The following is a 19,676-nucleotide window of genomic DNA, read 5'->3' as shown; positions in this document are numbered from 1 at the left end:
TAATAACACTCAGCAAACACAAGTGTGACGTGGAGACTTGAAGCCGCTCGTGCACACACACCAAATGACAGACTTTGAAGTGGGTGATATTATAGGTCAAGCAGTGAAAAAATATTCATATATTTATAAATTCTTAACCAATTACAAGGAATAGGTGCCATTTTAAGGATTTTAGATAAGTTATTATTACTAAATGTGACATTCCAACTCCCCTTCCATTGCATTCACGTTACAACGCCACTAGTTCGGACCAGAAAATGTTAACGTTGCAAACACTTGCTAGCATTTATATTGCTAATGTTCTCTAATGTCAGTGTTGCTAATGCTAGCTAGGTGATTTTTTCATTTTGTATGCATGTATTTTGTAATTTTATTTTCAAAAAACTGAACTGAACTGAAGAAACCATGTAAGCACACATTTGACAACTTTTGTCTTGAGGATATCTTTAAATTGACTGTGACTGCTGTTGTAGAAATCCTCCACTTAGGATCTTGTTGAAGAGTTTATTGACTCACTAAACACCTTCCTTGTCAGTCTGTGTAAACCGCATCATAAAAGCTCATAGATATGAACAGCTTTGATGTGTCTGCAGGTCTGACTGGGAAGATCCTGAACTCCATATCTGACGCCGGATTTGAAATCTCAGCCCTTCAGATGGTAAAAGTTTAACAAATAAGTTTGCATGTGCTTTAATTGCAATTGTTTCTCTGTGCTCATGATAACTAATCAAACAAAAATATGAGTTTTTGGCTCTTATGCCCATTTATCTAAGCTGTACTCATGTAATCAATACACGCATTGTATTGACTTTCTGTGATCCAACCTGACCTCATAATTGACCCCAGTGTCACTGCTGCAGACAGTGACCGTTCACTGTCCATTTGTTTTGCCTCATCAGATGTGATGCACAATCTGGGCTGTAGGCCAAAAATAAATCAATCAGAGTTTTGTGACTGTGAACAAATGCGAGCGTGCTTTTAATGGGAATAACAGAAAACAGCATATTAACAATTCATGCAGTGCCTGAATGTGATTTCACATCAATGAAAATCATCTGTCATTTTTCACGGAAATTACTGAAGGTCTTTTGGGATTATGTAACTTGTGTCACGTTTCAAAGCACATACACATACACAGATATATACACAAAGTCATTTTTGCACCTGTTTTTCATGAGTAATATTTTTTTTTCACAGTTCAATGTGGACCGGGCAAATGCAGAAGAATTCTATGAAGTTTACAAAGGTGTTGTCACAGAATATCCCGTGAGTATAAACACTACATTGTTGTGCCATCATTCCAAGCACCTGCATCGCAGTTCTGTGAGTTGTTACTTTTGATGATTGAATAACAAACACTGTCTGAGCTTTTCTCTGAAGAACGAAAAAATCTCTCAGATTTAGTTCATTGTAGTTGAGTTGATGCACATTATTATCATTACTTTAATTTTTAATTTGATTACAAATGTGTCACAGTCATTATTCCAGTTTTGACTGTGTTATTAATAAAGGGTAAATGCATAGTTTTTAGTATTCATAGTATTTATTATTTATAGTTATTAATAGTATTTATAACATCAGATGTGACAAACAGCTGCTTAATAAATGGTATGTAAAACATTTCAGTGTTTACTATCGGTGACATAACTATCAACTCAAGTTGAATAAACTAAAAGGAATCATTCATTATTGATGGTTCTGACCCGACTCTCTACCTGCAGAGTATGGTGACCGAGCTGTGTTCTGGACCCTGCATGGTTCTGGAGATCCACGGCAGCAACACACCGCAGTCATTCAGGGAGTTCTGCGGGCCTGCCGATCCAGTGAGTCAAATCGTATTCAGTGTTATTTTCTTCCTCATTATATTCTAAACTAGACGCCTGTCTGAACAGTGAAATGTCAAAAGTTGGGTTGAATGTGGTGAAATTCCACATCGTCTGTAAATGATTTTCTGTCCATCATCCTCCTTTTAGAACTGAGGTTTTTTCAAATGCAACAAGCAAAAGAAAAGATATTGACAGATCTCGACAGCTTCCAGTGCATGTTGCTAAAACCAGTGCAGCCTGATACAACAGTCCTGCATTAAATCCAAACATTTATTAAACATTTGTTAAATAGTCTGTAATATTTAGTCCATGACTTTAAAAATTACACAATTTCTGCTTCTGTTGAGCCTTTAAAAGCATCAGCAGTGTTCGGCTTTTTTTGGTCGCCCTTTATGGTTTCAGTCGTGTGTGAATGTGGAGCCAGTTACACTTTCTCCGTCTTGTACTCTGTAAGTCTGGCTGAGGTTTTTAGTACGTCATCTCAGTCTGGGACACATCTGGTCAGACGTTATTAAGCCTGCCAGCTGGACGCCAGATGAGTGAGGAGCCCAATATTTTTACACGTTACCTGGTTGGTAAATTGGTCAAATTGGTTCAAAGTTGGATGAAAAGTAATTCACACTTGTTGGTTTTGAATCAGACAGAAAATAAACGGGTGATGAATCGGAGAGTGTTGTTTTAGTCTTTGCTGAGTGCACATTGTAAAGAGTTTAGGGCTTATCTGATAAGATAAAAGAGTTGGCCCGTGAAATAAACTTGTCTGTGTGTGTGCATGTGTGTGTTGTGGAAGCAGTGCTGCAGGGCTGTGCCAGTGCGTGCTGTGAAATCTAATGATAAGACGCTCTGCCCCCAATCACTGTTCAGCCACCAGAGAAACGAGGGAGTACACACCTGCACAATTCCGCTGCAGTTTTTCCCCATTTTCTTTAACATTGCCAGACAGGGCGTTTTCCGACTTTTTCATTACTGTCTGATAAATAATGCATGGATCTTCGTGGAAAGAATGAGGCGTATTAAGGTGGCCGGTATCTCTGAGCGAGTGCAATTTGATAAAATCCAGATCTAGCTGATTTAAATGAGTTTTTCAAAGAGGGGAGTCTTTTTTCATCCACTATACAGCAGCAAATAGGATATTAGATTAGGCCTGATTGTATTGAAGTGGACCGGTGGGCCGTGGCAGACGTATGCGCTCCACGTAGTGACATTCTAGTTTGATTCATGTATTCGTGTGTTGTGCTTTCTGTTTTTAACCATCAGACCTCCCGGGCCACTGTCACAATGGCACTGACTGTGCAGCCACAGAGCAGGGAAAGGGTTACTTAATTAGATAATGATTTCCATGTCACATGACTCTCCACCCTGCAACTGCTCATTGATGCCAAAATAATTAAGCCTTTGCAACCGCCCTGTGTTAGTTTATTAGTTACCCTCCCCCGATCTGCCCCTGGTTTGGTTTTAATACTTAGAATACTTAAAGCAGAATGTTCTCAATAGCATCCGTTTATTTAACAGTTTATTTAAAGTTATAAAAGAGCTTGTGAATAATTGCCCAGTTATTGTTGTTATATTGTAAATATTATTATGGTTATTTTTAGTCAACTAACTTAGTTATTTTGTATTCCCAATTGTTTGAATAAAGAGGAATAGCATCCTGTTGCCATGGAAAACTCCAGCTCTGAAGTTAAAGGAGAAGTTCACCCAAAAATCTAAGTTCAGTCATTGTATACTCACTCAAGCGTCATAGTCCACAAAAACATTTCTGGAGCTTTACAGAAACACAGTATGGTAGAAGCAGGTGGAGAAAAAAAACAACTGAAAAAAAGAAACAATATTGATTCAAACAGATGTTATTTATTCCCTCGACTGGATGCCAACACTGTTAGCTTAGCAGCTAAAGACTTAATGTAAGAGTAACATATATAATAACATATTTTCAAATCAATTTTGTGATTTTGGGGCATCTGGAGACTTACGCTGGACAAGCTTTTGGAGAAATTTGACCTTTTTTCCTGTTGTTTTTTCCATCTGTTTCAGCAGAATTCTGCAACATAGTTTAGCCGAGACGCTCCAGAAATAATTTGTAGACTAAGTAACTTAACCCAATGATTTTTGATACCGCAGCAAAAAGAAAAAAAAAAATCTCTGGCACACAAAAGTAGGATTTTTAAATTTTTTTTAGGAACGTCTGGAACATGTGGTAATGAACAGTATCCATACGTTTGACAGCCTTAGTGTCTCTTGTTAAATTCTGCAGTACATAACTCAGGCTCGTGTCAGAGGTTAATTTATTCACAGCCTTCTTCTTCCATTAAAAGCAGCTGTAAGCTCTGTGATTGCTTCAGACTCCAGTGACTAACCGCGAGGTGAAGAGGTGTCATCGCTCCATGACCTCGGTCTCACCTCAGTATTGTCTGACAAATAACCTCAACATTAGCACTCCTACTCTTCAGCGCAGTTCAGTCATTTGATCCTCAAGATAAATGGAAAGTCACAGCAGCACTGAGGTCTGAGAGAAGAAATGTTGCAGACCAGATCAGCGTGTTCAAGACTCGCTGACAGGGCACAAGTGCATCCATGTAACATTGTTCTGCTGAGTACCAAAGTACAGTACGTTTTTCTTGTCAGAAGCAGCGTGTAAAGACATTCCAGACGTCATTATCAGGCCGACACACTGGACTGGACAAACTGTGTGAGGCCGGACTGTATGAAGAGGTCAGAATGTTTATTAAAAGTTAAGGGCTATTGATTATTTCCATTTGACTAAGGACTAATCTATAAACAACACAGGTCTTGTGTAAGTAAACCCATGATTGTACAGCTGAATGGCTGGAATTAATACACTTAATCATGTTAAAGTAGACAGCAGATCAATTCACCTGATACATTCCCTCCCAGAGGAGAGCAGAAACATCAAAATATGTGACAGAAGAAACTTGACACCTTTTGACTAGGCGCCGTGTATCTTTCTATTAAGGATCGTCATGTATTCACACCTCCACACCCTCGGCTGCCCCGCGCTGCTCCCTCTCAGTCACGAGATTGCGCTCAGTCTTGTGATGTGTCCTGATATCACAGTGGACAGACACAGCAGTTCTCTGATAGCCAGTCCTGACCCCTCCCTGTGCTCTTTACCCTCTCCCATCGTGTTTCATCGTCTTATAGTCTGTATGTGACACTTAACGCTTCCCCTTTAAATCAGCACCATAATAAATCATAGGTGGCCCCCCACTGCTGAGTTACCTCAAGTTGTTTTACTGTAGATGATGAGTGTGTGAGATCATCAAATAGGCCTGAGCTTCCTGTTACACGAGGCTAGGATGCTATCCCTGCGTCACGCTGGTTAAAAATATAACTTTCCCATTGATTTCTGACCCATCCATGTAATGCTTTTGTGGAGAGGCGTATCAGCTGACCCCGGTGACCGCCAAGCTAAATTTAGCGCAGTATGGTCTGGTACCTTTAGATGATACATCTGAGTGGAGCAGAAATGTAACGGGATATTACCAAGACTCACCAACAAATCCTTGCAGCTCCTATTTTGACAGTAGGCTTATGTTTTCATTTCTTTATCTGGTCTATCAGTCTGTATGTGCAATAAACATAAGGCGCAAGGTGCTAAGAGATGGTTGCAGTAGTTGGGGCATCGATGAGCAATAAAATAATTAAAGGCTGTATGAAGTCATGAAACACAAGGAACAAGATTCCAACAAGGCTGTAAACTGTGATAACAAGATGAAGTGTCCTAGACCTCAACCACTAGGCTTGTAACTCTTATAATAACTCTCTGCGAGCCGTTTGTAGACAAATTCAAAATGAACATGTGATAAAAATGTTTTTTGTTTTCTTTTTAAAATTAAGACTGTTTTGCTTTATTTGAAACCGAATGTAACTCAAAATCTTTGAAAAGTTGAATTCATCCCCACACAATATTACATCAGTGTATTTTCATAGGTAAAAGATTTGTTACAGGCGTGGATGGTGCACTTATTTTACCGCCCAATTGTTTAAATGCTAAACAATAAACCTTGTGACATCGTCTCAGTTTGCAGGTTTTTGATTAAGTTGGAAAGTCGACCAAAAGCCTTAATATCAAAAACCTGGTGAAAAGGTTATGAGTAGCACTTTAGGATTTTACTTTGGGTTTTTTTTTTAAGTGGCTCGAGCAAAGTTAGCGTGATCGTTGGATATATGAAGTGAGCGTTTGTCTCCCTCACTTCAGCAGGGTCGGACAGTCAGCGAGGCATGAAGGATCACACGTGAGACTTTGGGATCGCCAGTCGCTCATGTAACCACCGGGTCACTCTGCCCTGGACATTACTGTCTGCAGAAGCCGGCCTCGGTTATGAGAACACCAGTCCGGCAAACTAGGGGACTCATTAAAATCAAATTAAACTCTTGACTGCAGGTCACTCATGGGTAACTAATGTAATTACAGAGAGCACCAAAGAATTCTTTTATCACCGAGTAAATCTCCCCTCAGCCATCTTTGGCTTTAGTCTCATGTGGCCTGGAGACACTGAGACAACGAGCTGGGCTGGGACGCTTTTCAGATAGTTCTGTAGTTTCCTGAGATACAAACACACACAATACAGACATGTCTGATGATCTCACAACTGAGCGGCCATTTTAGGATCCTGCTATTGTTTCTTCTCGTTCACCTTCCTCTTAACTGATGCAATCTGATTGATGCTTGTACCAGTTGGCAAACTGTGGAGTTTAAAATCTCCTGTTACTGTAACTAGTTTGAAGTTTTCCTAAAAGATTTTGTGAGCTGCTCCTGTAGCGTGCATTCAATTTACCAAGCTGTGTCACCAGACGACCGTGACTCAGTTTGTCACAAGACACTTAGCACCTCACCCTCATCCCTCTCTGATACTGGCTCGAAAAGGAGAGGCTACAGAACATTAAAGGAAAACGTTCACCCAACAATGGAAATTCATTCATTATCTAATCACCCCCCCACGCTCATGGAAAGTCAGGTGAGGATTTATAGTCCTCAACACATTTCTGGAGCTTCGTGGCAAAACATAGTTTCCGCATTCTCTGAAACAAAGTGAAGAAGATGGAGACTTGTTTTAAAATGTCTAAAAACAACCAACAAAAAACATAAAATGGCTCCTTTCAGCTCAGACAGTGAAATCAAAGTTTCTGGAAGCTCAGAGGTCACAAAGAGATTTTAAAAGATACTACATTACTACCTTATTTATTTATTTATTACAATTGAACAAGACTCATTATGTCTATAAAAGTACACTGTTCTAATCATAGTAAGAGGTTGTCAGTTTGATTCTCTCTGCTAAAACAGCCTGGATTGAAACTTTTTAATGAATTAAGAGTATTTCTGTGCATGGCAACACACAGAATTAATGAATGGGCCAATTTACCTACTAATAAAATGATCCAGTGCCCTGAAAGAGGCTGTGAAAGGGCCACACAGTGAAGTCAGGCTCACAAATGTTCAGTTTTTAACACTGACATTTTTTGCCCTCTAACTTTCTTTGTCTTCCATTTTGAAAAAGGTGCAACTAAAATGTGTGTGAGTAAAATACTAATAATTTTCCTACTTTGACATCCTCAGCAAACGAATTAATCTTAGACTCGTTTGACCCTAAATTCCCAGGTCATCCATAGTTCACATGATCCTTGAACCTTGCAGATTAAGATTTTCATTTATCGTCAAATCATTGTTGTGTAGAAGAATCATTGAGCTGGAAGAATTGTTTTTCTGGAGGAGTTTTTTGTTCAAAGATATGATGAATGGCTTGGAGATGAAGGCTGGGCTGATTGATGACCTTGAAACTTGTTCCTGCCTTTTGTGTTGCGCTCTCATTAACCACAGGAGGAGAAGGACGTTGTCATAGGAAATGTTGCCCCGACGTAAAACACGAGCAGATTCTTTTCTCAGTCCTGAGCTGGTGTTGTGTGAACGCACCACTCACTTGTTCATAGCTCATTCTGACCAGATTTAAGTGCGGTCACTTTGATGTCAACCCTTCTGCTCAACATGTCACATGGTTCACTTATTTCCCTGGTGTTTCACATATGACAGGGGTACTATATGGTGTATAATGCTTGCATTCCTACAGGGTTAGTAGTCGTCTTGGTGAGGTAATTATTCACATGTCCCTCCCCTGATGGTGGACCCTGTGGGAGGGTTGCATTTCCTGGAGACACAAAGTAGCAAAGGGCAAGAGAACCCAGCGCTGACCTTGGGAGTGTCTGATGTTGAAAGAAAATAGACACTCAAGATAAAAGCAGAAATTGAGGACTCAGTGTCTCTATAATGTCATGTGTTGTGGTAAAAGACTGCGGGGTGTTGAAGTTGTATGCCTAGAGCTGCAGCAAATAGAAAAGAGATCACGTGGTCAGCCTGGTAGTAAATGGGAAGTGATCGAGTGTTCGATGTGTAAAAATGTGCTGAGTATTTGGTCACTTCCTCCACACAATCACATGTCCAGTCGCTGAGTAATCACTTAGTAACACCCAACAGTACAGGATGTTCAGTTTCAACACTCCACTTTGAGATCCACAAGCAAGCGGATATTTGGGACAGAAAGTGTGCCATGTTGGTGCCATTGAGCTGAATGCTAATCAGACGACTGACGAGATGTTTTCATTCAACAGGAAATTGCCCGGCATCTCCGACCGACCACATTGCGCGCTCTTTATGGCAAAGACAAAGTGAAAAACGCAGTGCACTGTACGGACCTCCCTGAAGACGGTGTCCTGGAGGTGGGTGCTACGTCACAGACGCATACCGTAAAAAAACACCCACGTTATGTCATGTGAAGCTCCTCTGATCCCACACACACAGGTTTCCTCATTGTCTCCCAGCGTCATGCATAACTAACCACCTCAGCAAGAACAAAACCCCCGACTCTGTGAAGCCGTGTCTTTAGACGAGTCTCATGACTCCGCTCTGTGGGCCGAGGCAACCTCGGCTCAAACTGGGTTTGAGGAGAACAAGAATGGCAGAGGAATTTGAAACAAAACCATTGTTTTGCAGGGAGTGGGTCTGACCCATCGAGCGTCATTGTTCAGGAAAACTCCTGATCTGTGGCTTGGACAAATGCCTCCTTGTTAAACATTAGCCTGTGACTGACTGAGCTGCCATTTTCCCTAGACTGGGACGCAGTGGCCAAGAAAGAGGCTTGTGCAGGAGGAGAATTTACTCTGTGAACTTCCACAGTGAGGAAGGACTGGCTCCGTCTTTGATGTTAACTTTCTGTTCCTCTCTACAGGTGCAGTACTTCTTCAAGATTTTGGACGGATGAATGCAAAAGAAGAACTACATATTCAAAGACTTGACAATTCAGTCTCATTTTTCTGTTTATTGTTTCAGCCTTATGCAGATTAAATAAAGTGACAAGAGCAGACTCCTGACAGGTGTTTTTGATCTTCAACATTGAATTAAGTATTTGCACACCAACTAAACATCTTATTACACGGGATACTGCATTGCCTCTGATATTCTCTCACTCTCTGACCAGCGACTTTGGTATTGGATTCATACATTAAACTTTGAAAAAAATGTACAACTGCATAAATATAAAATTCTTCCACCATGAAAATGGCTAAAACATTCAATAGTAAGTAGCATCACAGTCATGTGACGTCTCCAGCAAAAACAGATTTCAAAGCACTGAGTTGCCACTGTTTCCATGGAGGTGACAGTCTTTCTAGGCTGGACCCACAAAGCTCTACACTATGAATTAAGAATGAAGAGATGTAAGAGTATCAAACAGAAATGTCATCAAACCAATAAATCCTACAGCTAAAAGGTGAACAACAAAGAAAAATGTGTACAAACGTCTCCTTCCACAGTCAACTCGGGTAAAGAAACACACAAAAAAACAGATTCCATGGAGCGCAGTCATTTACTCATACATGGGCCTTAAAAGGTTCAGAGTACCATGCTAGTATTTCAGTTAGTCAGAGCACATTAACACGCACACTCCACACACTCACGTAATCTAACACAGTCCTGCACATGGAAAACACGAGCGCACGCGCACACACCTTGGACCACTAAAGCTGACATAAGACAGAGAAGAAGAGATTACAACAGGACTAGACTACAGCACTGGACACTCCAAAAATATATAGAAACCACGTTAGGATGAGATAGTTTGGGGACAGAAACACAGCTCGCTACACGTCAGTAGTGGAATTGCAGTTTTACAGTAATAGATGAACACATCCCATGGCTCAAGGAATATTTTCATGTACAGTAGAATAAATATTTGCTATTGCTACTCTTGTATTTTACATTCTAACCCTCGACAAACACACAGAAAAGCGGGTGTAAAGCACACAGATTAAGTGTAGGTCCTGTATATTATGAATGTTCAAAGACTAGTGGTGTTTTTATCTGAACTCTTTCTTTTTTTTGTTTTTTTTTTAATTTTCTCTACATTTTATTCGATTGTAAAATGAGAGTGCTCGTCATTGCTGAGGTCACGAGCTGACTGTCAGCTTGACATCGAAACGTCCCTGGTAGCGGTCTTTCTCGCTGTAGTCGATGTTTGATCCGTATACTTTGCACTCCACGCGCAGCTCCGTGTCGAAAGTGAGGTTGGTGAACTGGATGGCGACCAGAGGCTGGAGGTACTGGGGCTGCAGCTGCTTGCCGTAGTATGGATAGTACTGCAGAGGGAAGCCTTCGCCCAGGCCAAAGTACTTGATCTCGCCAACCTTGCTTTCATCTTCCTCTCGCTGCAAACACACGGTTGAATTCGAGCATTAACACCAATACTGCCGACAAACTAGTTGACGCTAGTACAGAAAACATGGCCGGATCCCGTCATATCAAGCATACCTTATTTTTGCAGTAAATGGGGATCAGATTGGGCTGGAGTTTGCCCAGCAGACCTTCTGGGAGGGACTGATTGTTAGTGGGAGCCTAAAGAGAAGAGAGAGACTGGTTGAACAACATCTTGAGCAAGTGACTTCGCATGGTGCAAGGGTTTCGCATGGTGCAAGGGTTTCGCATGGTGCAACTTGTATTAAAGATACTTTAGTTTATTTCGATCAACTCTGACTTAAGTTACTACCTTGAAAACAACAGGTCATGGTTCCAAACAGGAAAAAAAAAAAACAGCAATGTTACTTCTCTTACTTAACTGCAGTGATTTAGCATAGCATTCCTACAACATAGTCAAACTCTTCATGAAAATTCAAAACAAAGAAATGGATAAAAGTTTCCTGTCTTTTACTTTTTTACTATATTTTTTTGGCACACTTTCTTCTTCTTTCAAAAAATCTGGTGCATGCATTAAACTTTAGTTAAATGTTATTTCACAGTTAAGCAATGAAATGCTTTAGAAACCATTTCTTAAAAAGTCCAGTCATGGCGGAGTCCACCATGACTTCTTCTTAGCGTCTTGTTCCAAGACACGATTGTTGGTTTAAGGTGGTTACAGACTTATGAAAACATCCGATTCCTGCCAATAGATCCCCCTAAATCCTACACACTGGATCTTTAAGCACATGTAAAGGTTTATAAACACAACTGGCGATTCCTAAATAATGTTTACAGATGAACTACACAGTATTTATTAACCATTTACATCAGTTGCAACTTAATAGTAAACAGTTGCTTAATAAATGGTTTATAAAGTGTTCCCTTGCTTGTTAACAGAGAAGTAATTATTAACTTAGCTCTTATTAATTATGGTTATTATAATTTTGCCTGAGCATGTTACATAAGCCCAGTGTTTCTGTTAGCAAACGCCTTAGCTACTGTTGCTCCCTGCTAGCAAAGCAGAGGAAGGTCTCATTTATCACCTCACAATACAAATCACAATTTATTTTTATTTTTTAAAGAATTCTTGAATCATTTAAGCCTTCCTGGTTTTGCGACTTTGTTTTATTCTTGGTTCCTTGGGCCTTTATCTAACGTGAATATCCGCAAGTGTGAAAAGCTATAGTGGTTTAGGTGTGTTGTAACTTACCTTTGGTCTGAAATTGACGATCCTGTTGAGCTTGACGATGATGCAAGGCTTTCCCTCACGGAAGCCAAAAGTGGGATCGTTCAGACCTGAGCAGCTTTGAAGCAACCGCCTCTGGAAGCGGCAAGCTTTCCTCTGGCCTAGGTCGGTATCCAGACTTCCACGTTCCTTGTATGTTGCAGGAGCAACTGCACATGGTAAAAAGACACATTAGACCTCAAAACAAACACTTAGTCTTAATTTCAAGCATGTTCTCAGTAGTATCTACTTTAGATTACCAAATGTACTTTAATAGTTTAAAAGTAATGACAGATTGATGTTTCTTTTCATTTATTTAAACACATCAATGTAAGTGTCTACTGCTGCGTCATCGGGCATCACTCAGACACTCCAACCATCCCTGTATGATCGACTTATACTTGCCTCCACAGTCTTCATATTTCATCTCATCAGCCTGAATTGTTTCGTTATAGAGGTCGAGGAACTTCTGCATGCTGGCAACATACTTCTCGTATGATTTCTCATCTGACTTGATAAAAGAAATTTCAGATTTCTCTGAGCGTGGGGTGTGTGATAGACCTAGAAAACACAAAAAGAAAAAAATGACAAAATAAAAATGAAATACTGATGGCCTGATAACATTTGTTTTTGGGCTATATCACAATACATACAAACATACATACATACATATTTTAAAATATCATAAACCACAACATTTTGGATTATATACTTTGATATTGCAACAATAGTGTAAGGATGACTATTGAACTGTGACAAAATATTAATTTAAAGCAAAGACAGATCTGATAAATAATCTTCAGTAGTGAGGATATAAAGATAAGTAATAGAACAAGCAGAACAGTGTGGTGAGTTAACAATCACTTTAGTGTAATGCAGCCTTTAAAACCAGGAAAACTTCATCATGACTGATCATGTTACATTTTGGATATGGTTATATTGTGATATGACACATTAAGTTTTGGGCAAGATTTCTCAGAAGAGAAATTGATTTCAGTGACTGATTATTAGCTTTTTATGTTTAACTGAACTGAATAAACAAACTGACCTTAAAAAGGACAACACAGTTTTAAACTGTCCTACTTGATTATATTTGGCGGACCCTGCCACCTTTCTGGATTTAAACAGTGTTCTGGGGTCCTTATTTTCCTCTGAGACCAGCTTCTTTACTCAGCTATGGAGGAGATAAATATTTCTTGAGTTTTCATTAGGACTTCATTGATAATGTCTTTGAATTTCTCCTCCCAAAATACATAGTGCCCCTTTTAAACGCAAAGGCTTGAAAAAAAGAAAAAAGAACACAATAAAACTGTGCTGTGGAGTGAAATTCCTGACAGGAGCTACACTGTTTATCACGCGAGCTATTCTTTGTCGTGCCCAGAGAGAGTCTCTGCTCTATTATCTTAGGACAACACAATGTGGGGTCTTGGGGATTTCCTCAGATGGTCTCTGTCAGCTCTTTATGGCAGTAATTTTCCACAGACCTTGTGCACAGGGCCTCAGTGAGGCGTGGCGTTAGGGGAATTAGATGGGTAAGAGGAGTGAAAGGAAATATGCCATTTATGAACCTCCTCTCAGCCTCACCTCTTGCTGATCTGTTCGTTTACTGTGGTGGTTATGAGAAAGATTCAAGGCGTTTGAGCAACAGAGAGAGAGAGAGAGAACTAACAGTCAGTCATTTGAATTTCAGTAGTGGCTTGTGAAAGTTCACCAATCCCCTGCCCCCACCCATCCACTCTCACGTGTGTCTCTCTCACAATGGAAACTTTTAGCCCCAGAGTGAGAGGCGGGCTTGAGCTCTGAAGAAAAAAAAAAAAAAACCTAACTACTCCCTGCTTCCTTTATCTTGCCACTACTGGAAACTCGCTTCAGCTCAAAGCGCTCCACACTTGTTTCACTGCCAGGCTGCTCTTTGACTCTTAACAGCCGTGGACGGCTGACAGACAAAACGGCCGGCAAACTAACTCGAGTGCATGAAGCCAGTCGTTTACAATGACTGCTAAAAATACCGCCAGGGTGAGAGCATGTGCTGTGCAAACAAGTACTGGCACAACAAGATCAGGCCAGGCCCTTAAAATCTGCACCGTCTCTGAGCTTGCAAGAAATTTCAAAACGCTCGTAACGTGACTGTGGCGGTGTTTGATGATCTCACAAGACTCAAATTTGACTCCACAGAAACAAGCTTGGTTGCCTCGTGGCCACAACAACACTAAATCATGTTTTTTAAAAGAATGAAATACAAACTCTGGCTGCCTCGCGTGTTTATCTGAACATGTCGGCTGTGACACAGTCGTAGCACACATGAATCGTTTTAGTCACAATGGGTGTAAGCTACAACAGTTCCCCTGTAGCCTGAGGGGGGAAACATTGACTGGCTGAGAGGAGTGAAGGACAAAATGGCTGAACCTATCTAAGGTCAGAAAGACTTCTGATAGAGTAGCTGCTTAAAGGCACACCCCAACAGTCAATTTGAACTACATGAACCACACACTGCATAGAGCCCAAACAAAAGCAGTTTGCAGTTATGAGCTAATGAAACATGCATTACTGCTGCAGAGAAGTAAAAAGGTGGCGAGTGTATTTACCTGGAGGGGCGACTCTGTCCTGATAGGTGGGCTTGTATTTGCTTAACGTAAGCAGCAGGGCCTGGATGGTCCCGACGAAGATTCCAGCCAAGCATAGGTAGAATATCACGTAGAACGAGATGATTTTAACTGCAGGGGGGGAAAAGGTATATTTAATCAGTTATGTTAATTTATTAGAGCTGCAACAAGATACCATATTGGTTACTTATGGAGCAAAGAAATCACACATTTCAGCTTCTCAACTGTGAGTATTTGCTGCTTTTCTGTCTTATGTCACACAAACAGAAATCGTTTGGTGTTTGCATTGTTGGTCTGACATTTTGACACGTTATCATTCTCATCATTCTCTTTTTTTTTTTTTTACAATTCATAGAGCAAATGATTAATGGATTCATAAAAGGCAGTTAGATTTCAATCTCACAGCAGAAAAAACAATGTTGACTATGCTAACATTATGAGCCTCAATAATATACATCAACACGTTTATTCTTCACCTTAAAAGGCCTTTAATGCCACTTATAATGAAGCTTTTTAACAGTTTATGGACATTTAAGAACATAAAGTTAATGAGTTTCTTAGAATTGTTTAAATTAGCACTATAAAACACATTGAGTTTAACTTACCTATTATGTCACTGTTAACCAGATCTAACGTGGGAACAATTACTTATCAAGGTAAATTAACCCTTTATATTATAATTATATTATAATTGCTAACATTCTTTTAACATGTTAAAATAAATGATGACTTATTATTCAACAATATATGTGGTTATGGTGCTCTTATTAAACACATTAAAACACTGTGATGTTAATAGGCATCTTGGACCTATAAGGTTATAACAAGAATCACCCTTGTTCTGTCATAAATCTAGCGTGTTTGCACTTTCGCAACAACATTTTTAATGTATGGCTCATATCTGTTTTTAGTTTTTTTGTTGTTTTTTTTGTTAAAGGGACAAACAACAATTAAAATAAAAGTTACAGGAAAAGAAAAACAAGATTTAGATAGAACCTCCAGGAGAGAAAAACCTTCACAACTGTGTTTTGATAGTCCACAAAACTGCTCCCACCCAGCATGATCCCTCCCCTACCCGTCTTTGAAAGCCACTTTAGAACAATGCCAACGTTTTTTTGAATTCACCTAATTTAAAATTTACTCCAATTATGCAACAGCAGGAGGGCCCATTTCAATTCAAACTGGATGAGTCACTAGTCGATCCGGTTAGCACCCCAGCCACCCTCGTGCAGACCCCTCCCCCGCAGTGCCGCCACTTCTGCAGCAGGTTTGGCAAAAACACACACACACACACTCTGCCGTCACTTCGCTGAACAACAAGGCCTCACTTTGTCTTGCTCATGCGGTTGTTGTAGGCACAAAAGTCTAATTAGCATTTTGTGTTTTGCTTACTTTGAGTCAAGATCAGTCGGAGGAGTCGATACTTAAATGTGTGTGCTCACTCTGGATCACCTGTAGATTACCCTAGTAGATGGTACACTGTACTGTCTATACAACAGTGTATCTGTATTACAACTTTAAGATGAAGTAGCCTGTATTCCATCTGTGGTGATCTCAGAGTGTAACACCAGAAACAGCATGTGGCTCCAGTAAAATAAACATCTTCTGTGAGATGTGTATCTAACAACCAGAGCTCACATGAAACCCAGAATTCACAGTTTTTAGTCTGATCCTACTGTATGCCTTAAAAAAAGCCAACAAAGTAAATTAATCATCCACTTTATTGCAATGATAAGTTTATTTGGCTATTCTTCTTTTTTGTCATTTGAAAATGCGAACAATTAATTGGACTGAAGGAAAAGTCTGGAAATTCAGTATATTTATGTTCTTGTTAAAAGGAGTGTGACCAGTCAGCACACAGGGCCTTGAAATCTATGAACAAAAAAAAAATCATGATTGAAAACTTGGCATTTGATGTTAGATTTCTGCTCTATCACACCAGCCTTCATCTGGCATCATCCCGTCTCTGATTGTGAACACCAACAGACAGCAGCATCCTCATCATTGTTCCTGATCTGTCCGTTGTTGTTGTGGCGCCTTCCCAAAATGTCTTCCCACCCCGCGCGAGATGCATGTCCCAATCGGCCAGTGTGAAACCAGTTTGGCGGGTTGATAACTGGTTCAACGCCACAGCCTTATCTCCCCCAACAGACTATAGATTACGTCTCCACGCCTTATGTTACTCTGATACCGCTGCTTTTCGCATTTCAAACACATGAGCAGTGTTTCCAGCGCATGAGACCTGGAGCTGTATCCCCTCATTTTATGCTCAGATGATGAGAGAGAGGGAACAGTTTGTCCTCTAACAGCTAAAGAAAATCAGCAGAAGCTGGGACACGTCAAGAACCTTTTTTCTAAATAAAAATTCCAAATCAGCTTTGACTGTGTGTTCCAGTGCGGATACAGGTTGTCACAGCACGAGCCCACCAATGGAAATGCGTGGCGAGCTATTTTCTAATGAGTGCGTGCAACCATAGCCGGAGTGCAGCGAGATGCACCTGTTGAGGAGGAAACTATAGACAGCCGCTCGTGCTGACGACATGTGTAGGATTACAATCCAGAGAAGTGATTTCTTTAGCGTAGACCGCCTCAGAAGTAAAAGAAACATTTGAATCAGCGCCTGTCATATGGAGGGTTAGGGTTAGGAGTATTTGCATAACAAATACATTTTCTTTTTCTCATGGAGTAAGGTGTGCCAGACAGCATGAAGTTATATCCGCTGTTTCAGCCATTTGAGTTCCCCGTGACTGTTAACATATTCTTAGCTGGATCAACGCACAACCATGTGGGCTTCATTATACATTTACATTCGATTACATGGGATTTATGAGAAAGGCCACTTCGAGTGAGTGCACGTGGGTGCTCTAGATACATAACACCATTTTGTAGCAGTAAAATGTCAGGTATAAACACTGCTGCCAAGACATGTAAATAGCACAGGAACTGGTCTGCTGCTGGTGAGAGGCAGAGTTTGAATGGAGAGCACCTCCCCCACCAGCAGCACCAGCAGACTACTGCTGCAGCGTGTTGTGAAGGGGCCGTCACCACGTTCACACCTCACTCGTGTCCCCACACTTTTGTTGAAGCCTAAGTCGACGCCTTTTACCAGCGCCGCAGTGACATTTCCAGACGGATTAAACTGTCTTAGATGTCGGAATGTACTCACACACACACACACACAAAAAAAAAAACTGTGACAGAGAACGAAATGAGCGACATGTCTGACTCTGACCGGACGTCATTTCCTACATTTCGCGTTGTTGGAAACAAAATGACGTGGTGAGTTAGTTCACAACTAAAATGAGCTTTTAGTAAATGAACGCATCTGGAATGAGGCTTAATGCTGCAGACGGACCGTGAACGTTTCAGGAACTCAAGGGCACAGACATACCTGTTGCATTCACAGACACAGCGCCCGCTGTTTAGTGAGTGCGACATCACTCTCCCTCACGACACACGCTCACTAACAGCAGCGGTGACATTACTACACTAACACAGTATGGTGGATTTCATCTCCACCTTAAAAAGTGACCCCCCTCCACCCCTGTGAGTGAGTTTCGCCATAAACTCGCCATTCACAGTTCAGCGCAGATCGACCGTGACGGCGAGACTATATATACAGCGACGTAACTGAGATTTTACTGCTCGACACAAAATGAGCCTCTCTCACACATTAAAACTGTTTATTTGAGCTGCCGTGTTTGCGCTTTGAGGAGAAAAAAATAAGCTGGCAAAGGACGTGCAGACCAACGTCTCATTTCTTTTCTTTTTTTCAGAGAGAGAAAGAGAGAGGGGGAAGAAAAAATAAGCAGGAGATGGAGAGGGGCGGCCCTTGAGACATGTGAGTCGTGATCGGCTCCCCGGCACCATGTTGCCAAGCGGTGTCTGGCCGAACCCGGCTGCGACTCACACAGACGAGGAGGGGAGAAAAAAAATAAAAAAAACACCATTTAGACTTTTTCTCTAAACGGTTTAGTGAGCTTAATTGGTAGTATATAATGGGCGTGCAGTTATCCCATCAAATCAACAAGCACTGCTGACCGTATTAGGCGAACATTCCCTCGTCTTAAAGTATTGAAAACAGTGGTAAAACGATTAAGAGCTGGATCCATTAATCTTGGGTTTGAGTGAAAGTGAGGGGAGGGAGGTGGGGAGGGGGGAGCAGAACCGGGCCTGTACACAGGAACCACATATTAAGCTATTAATCTTATTATTAAAATGTATAAAATCCACTTGTTTCTCTTCTGCCTTCACCAGAAGGCTGAAATAGAAGAAGGTGGACCAGTGAGGCACACAGCGACCGAGCCCAACTTTAACCATTCGGTTCGGTGAGGAGTCCTGGCCCACCACACTGTCCTTCAGGATGACCTTTTCATAAAGGACGTTTATTAATGAATGGCCCGATGTGGGGCTACGCCTTTGGTAATCACTGCCCACACCAATGTATTAACCATAAAAACAAATATCTCTCTCTATTTTTTTTTTACCCAAATCGCAGTAGTATGAGTTTATGTTCCCAGTCAAACATGTGAGTGCAGAAATAATCTATAGCACGACTTAATTGTTTTTTCGTCCTTAATAATTAGCCCCATATTCTCCACATTCGACCTGTAGCACGTCTTGTTGAGTGAACTCTATGAGATGGACTCGTCCCCCCCCCTTTATCTTCTTCTTTAAAAAAAAATCCCCTGCAAAAACGAGTTTATTCTGATTGTGACGGACTCAGCTTCTACACACAAGCCTCCATTGAGAAACCGAAGTCACGACGCAGCATGTCAAAAGGCAGTGAGATCTAACAGGTGCTGCCTGTACAGTCAGGAAATGGAGAGAACGAGAGAGAGAGCGAGAGAGAAAGAGAGACGGGGAAGAAGAAGAAGAAGAAGCCTGCTCTGACTGAGCAACGGCTGTTTCCAGTCCGGCAGGCCAACGTTTATTTAACCGTCGTGTTTAAACAGAAACAGCAGCGCGCGTGTTAATTCAGTGAGTTGAACAAGGAAAATGGGGGGGTACTCACACCAACTGCACCCTGTTCGTCCTAGAAACTCTCTCTTCTCTGAATTCCACAGAAATGTCCTCCATCCGCCGTCACTGTCTTTATTTGCCGACATAATAACTCCCGGTAATATCCCGCTTTTAAAAACAAAAATCGGTTAACGGTTTGGTTTGGCTAGTTTCTTTCTTTCTTTTTTTTTTCTTTTTAGCTCGCTGTGTTGACTGTGCCTCACAGGAAAAGCGAAAGGACAGTTTCGTACCCGACTCCACCAATTGTACCACACACA

The 19,676-nt window shown here is 41.0% G+C and overlaps 2 protein-coding genes across 4 annotated transcripts in view; one reads left to right on the top strand and one right to left on the bottom strand.

Moving 5' to 3' along the window:
* nme7 (NME/NM23 family member 7) overlaps window positions 1-9,200 on the top strand; it is an 18,614-nt gene extending 9,414 nt beyond the window's left edge. For all 3 annotated transcript variants that reach the window (XM_037114002.1, XM_037114004.1, XM_037114005.1), the window contains 5 exons: window positions 594-658; window positions 1,198-1,266; window positions 1,722-1,823; window positions 8,451-8,558; window positions 9,068-9,200. In XM_037114002.1, the coding sequence (XP_036969897.1) occupies window positions 594-658; window positions 1,198-1,266; window positions 1,722-1,823; window positions 8,451-8,558; window positions 9,068-9,100 (377 nt within the window). In that variant the 3' untranslated portion in view covers window positions 9,101-9,200. The remainder of the gene's footprint in view (window positions 1-593; window positions 659-1,197; window positions 1,267-1,721; window positions 1,824-8,450; window positions 8,559-9,067) is intronic.
* Window positions 9,143-19,676, bottom strand: atp1b1a (ATPase Na+/K+ transporting subunit beta 1a). Its single transcript, XM_037114010.1, has 6 exons — window positions 19,412-19,676; window positions 14,380-14,508; window positions 12,200-12,355; window positions 11,780-11,964; window positions 10,645-10,728; window positions 9,143-10,541 (listed from the first exon to the last, which is right to left on the bottom strand). Exons 1-6 carry the CDS (start codon window positions 19,503-19,505, stop codon window positions 10,284-10,286), a joined length of 906 nt encoding a protein of 301 aa, XP_036969905.1. The 5' UTR covers window positions 19,506-19,676; the 3' UTR covers window positions 9,143-10,283.

This window comes from Acanthopagrus latus, chromosome 11 (assembly GCF_904848185.1).
Source record: "Acanthopagrus latus isolate v.2019 chromosome 11, fAcaLat1.1, whole genome shotgun sequence".
In the NCBI taxonomy this organism is placed as follows: domain Eukaryota; kingdom Metazoa; phylum Chordata; class Actinopteri; order Spariformes; family Sparidae; genus Acanthopagrus; species Acanthopagrus latus.
The sequence above is the reverse complement of the archived record's forward strand: the minus strand, read 5'-3'. Positions and strand labels throughout refer to the sequence as shown.

Coding starts and splice junctions, on each gene's coding strand:
- atp1b1a (XM_037114010.1), bottom strand. CDS start 19,505: ATGTCGGCAAATAAAGACAGTGACGGCGGATGGAGGACATTTCTGTGG. Junction 14,509..19,411: donor ACGAACAGGGTGCAGTTGGT/GTGAGTACCCCC, acceptor CCCCCCCTGCAG/TTAAAATCATCTCGTTCTAC. Junction 10,729..11,779: donor TCGTCAATTTCAGACCAAAG/GTAAGTTACAAC, acceptor TCTTCTCTTTAG/GCTCCCACTAACAATCAGTC.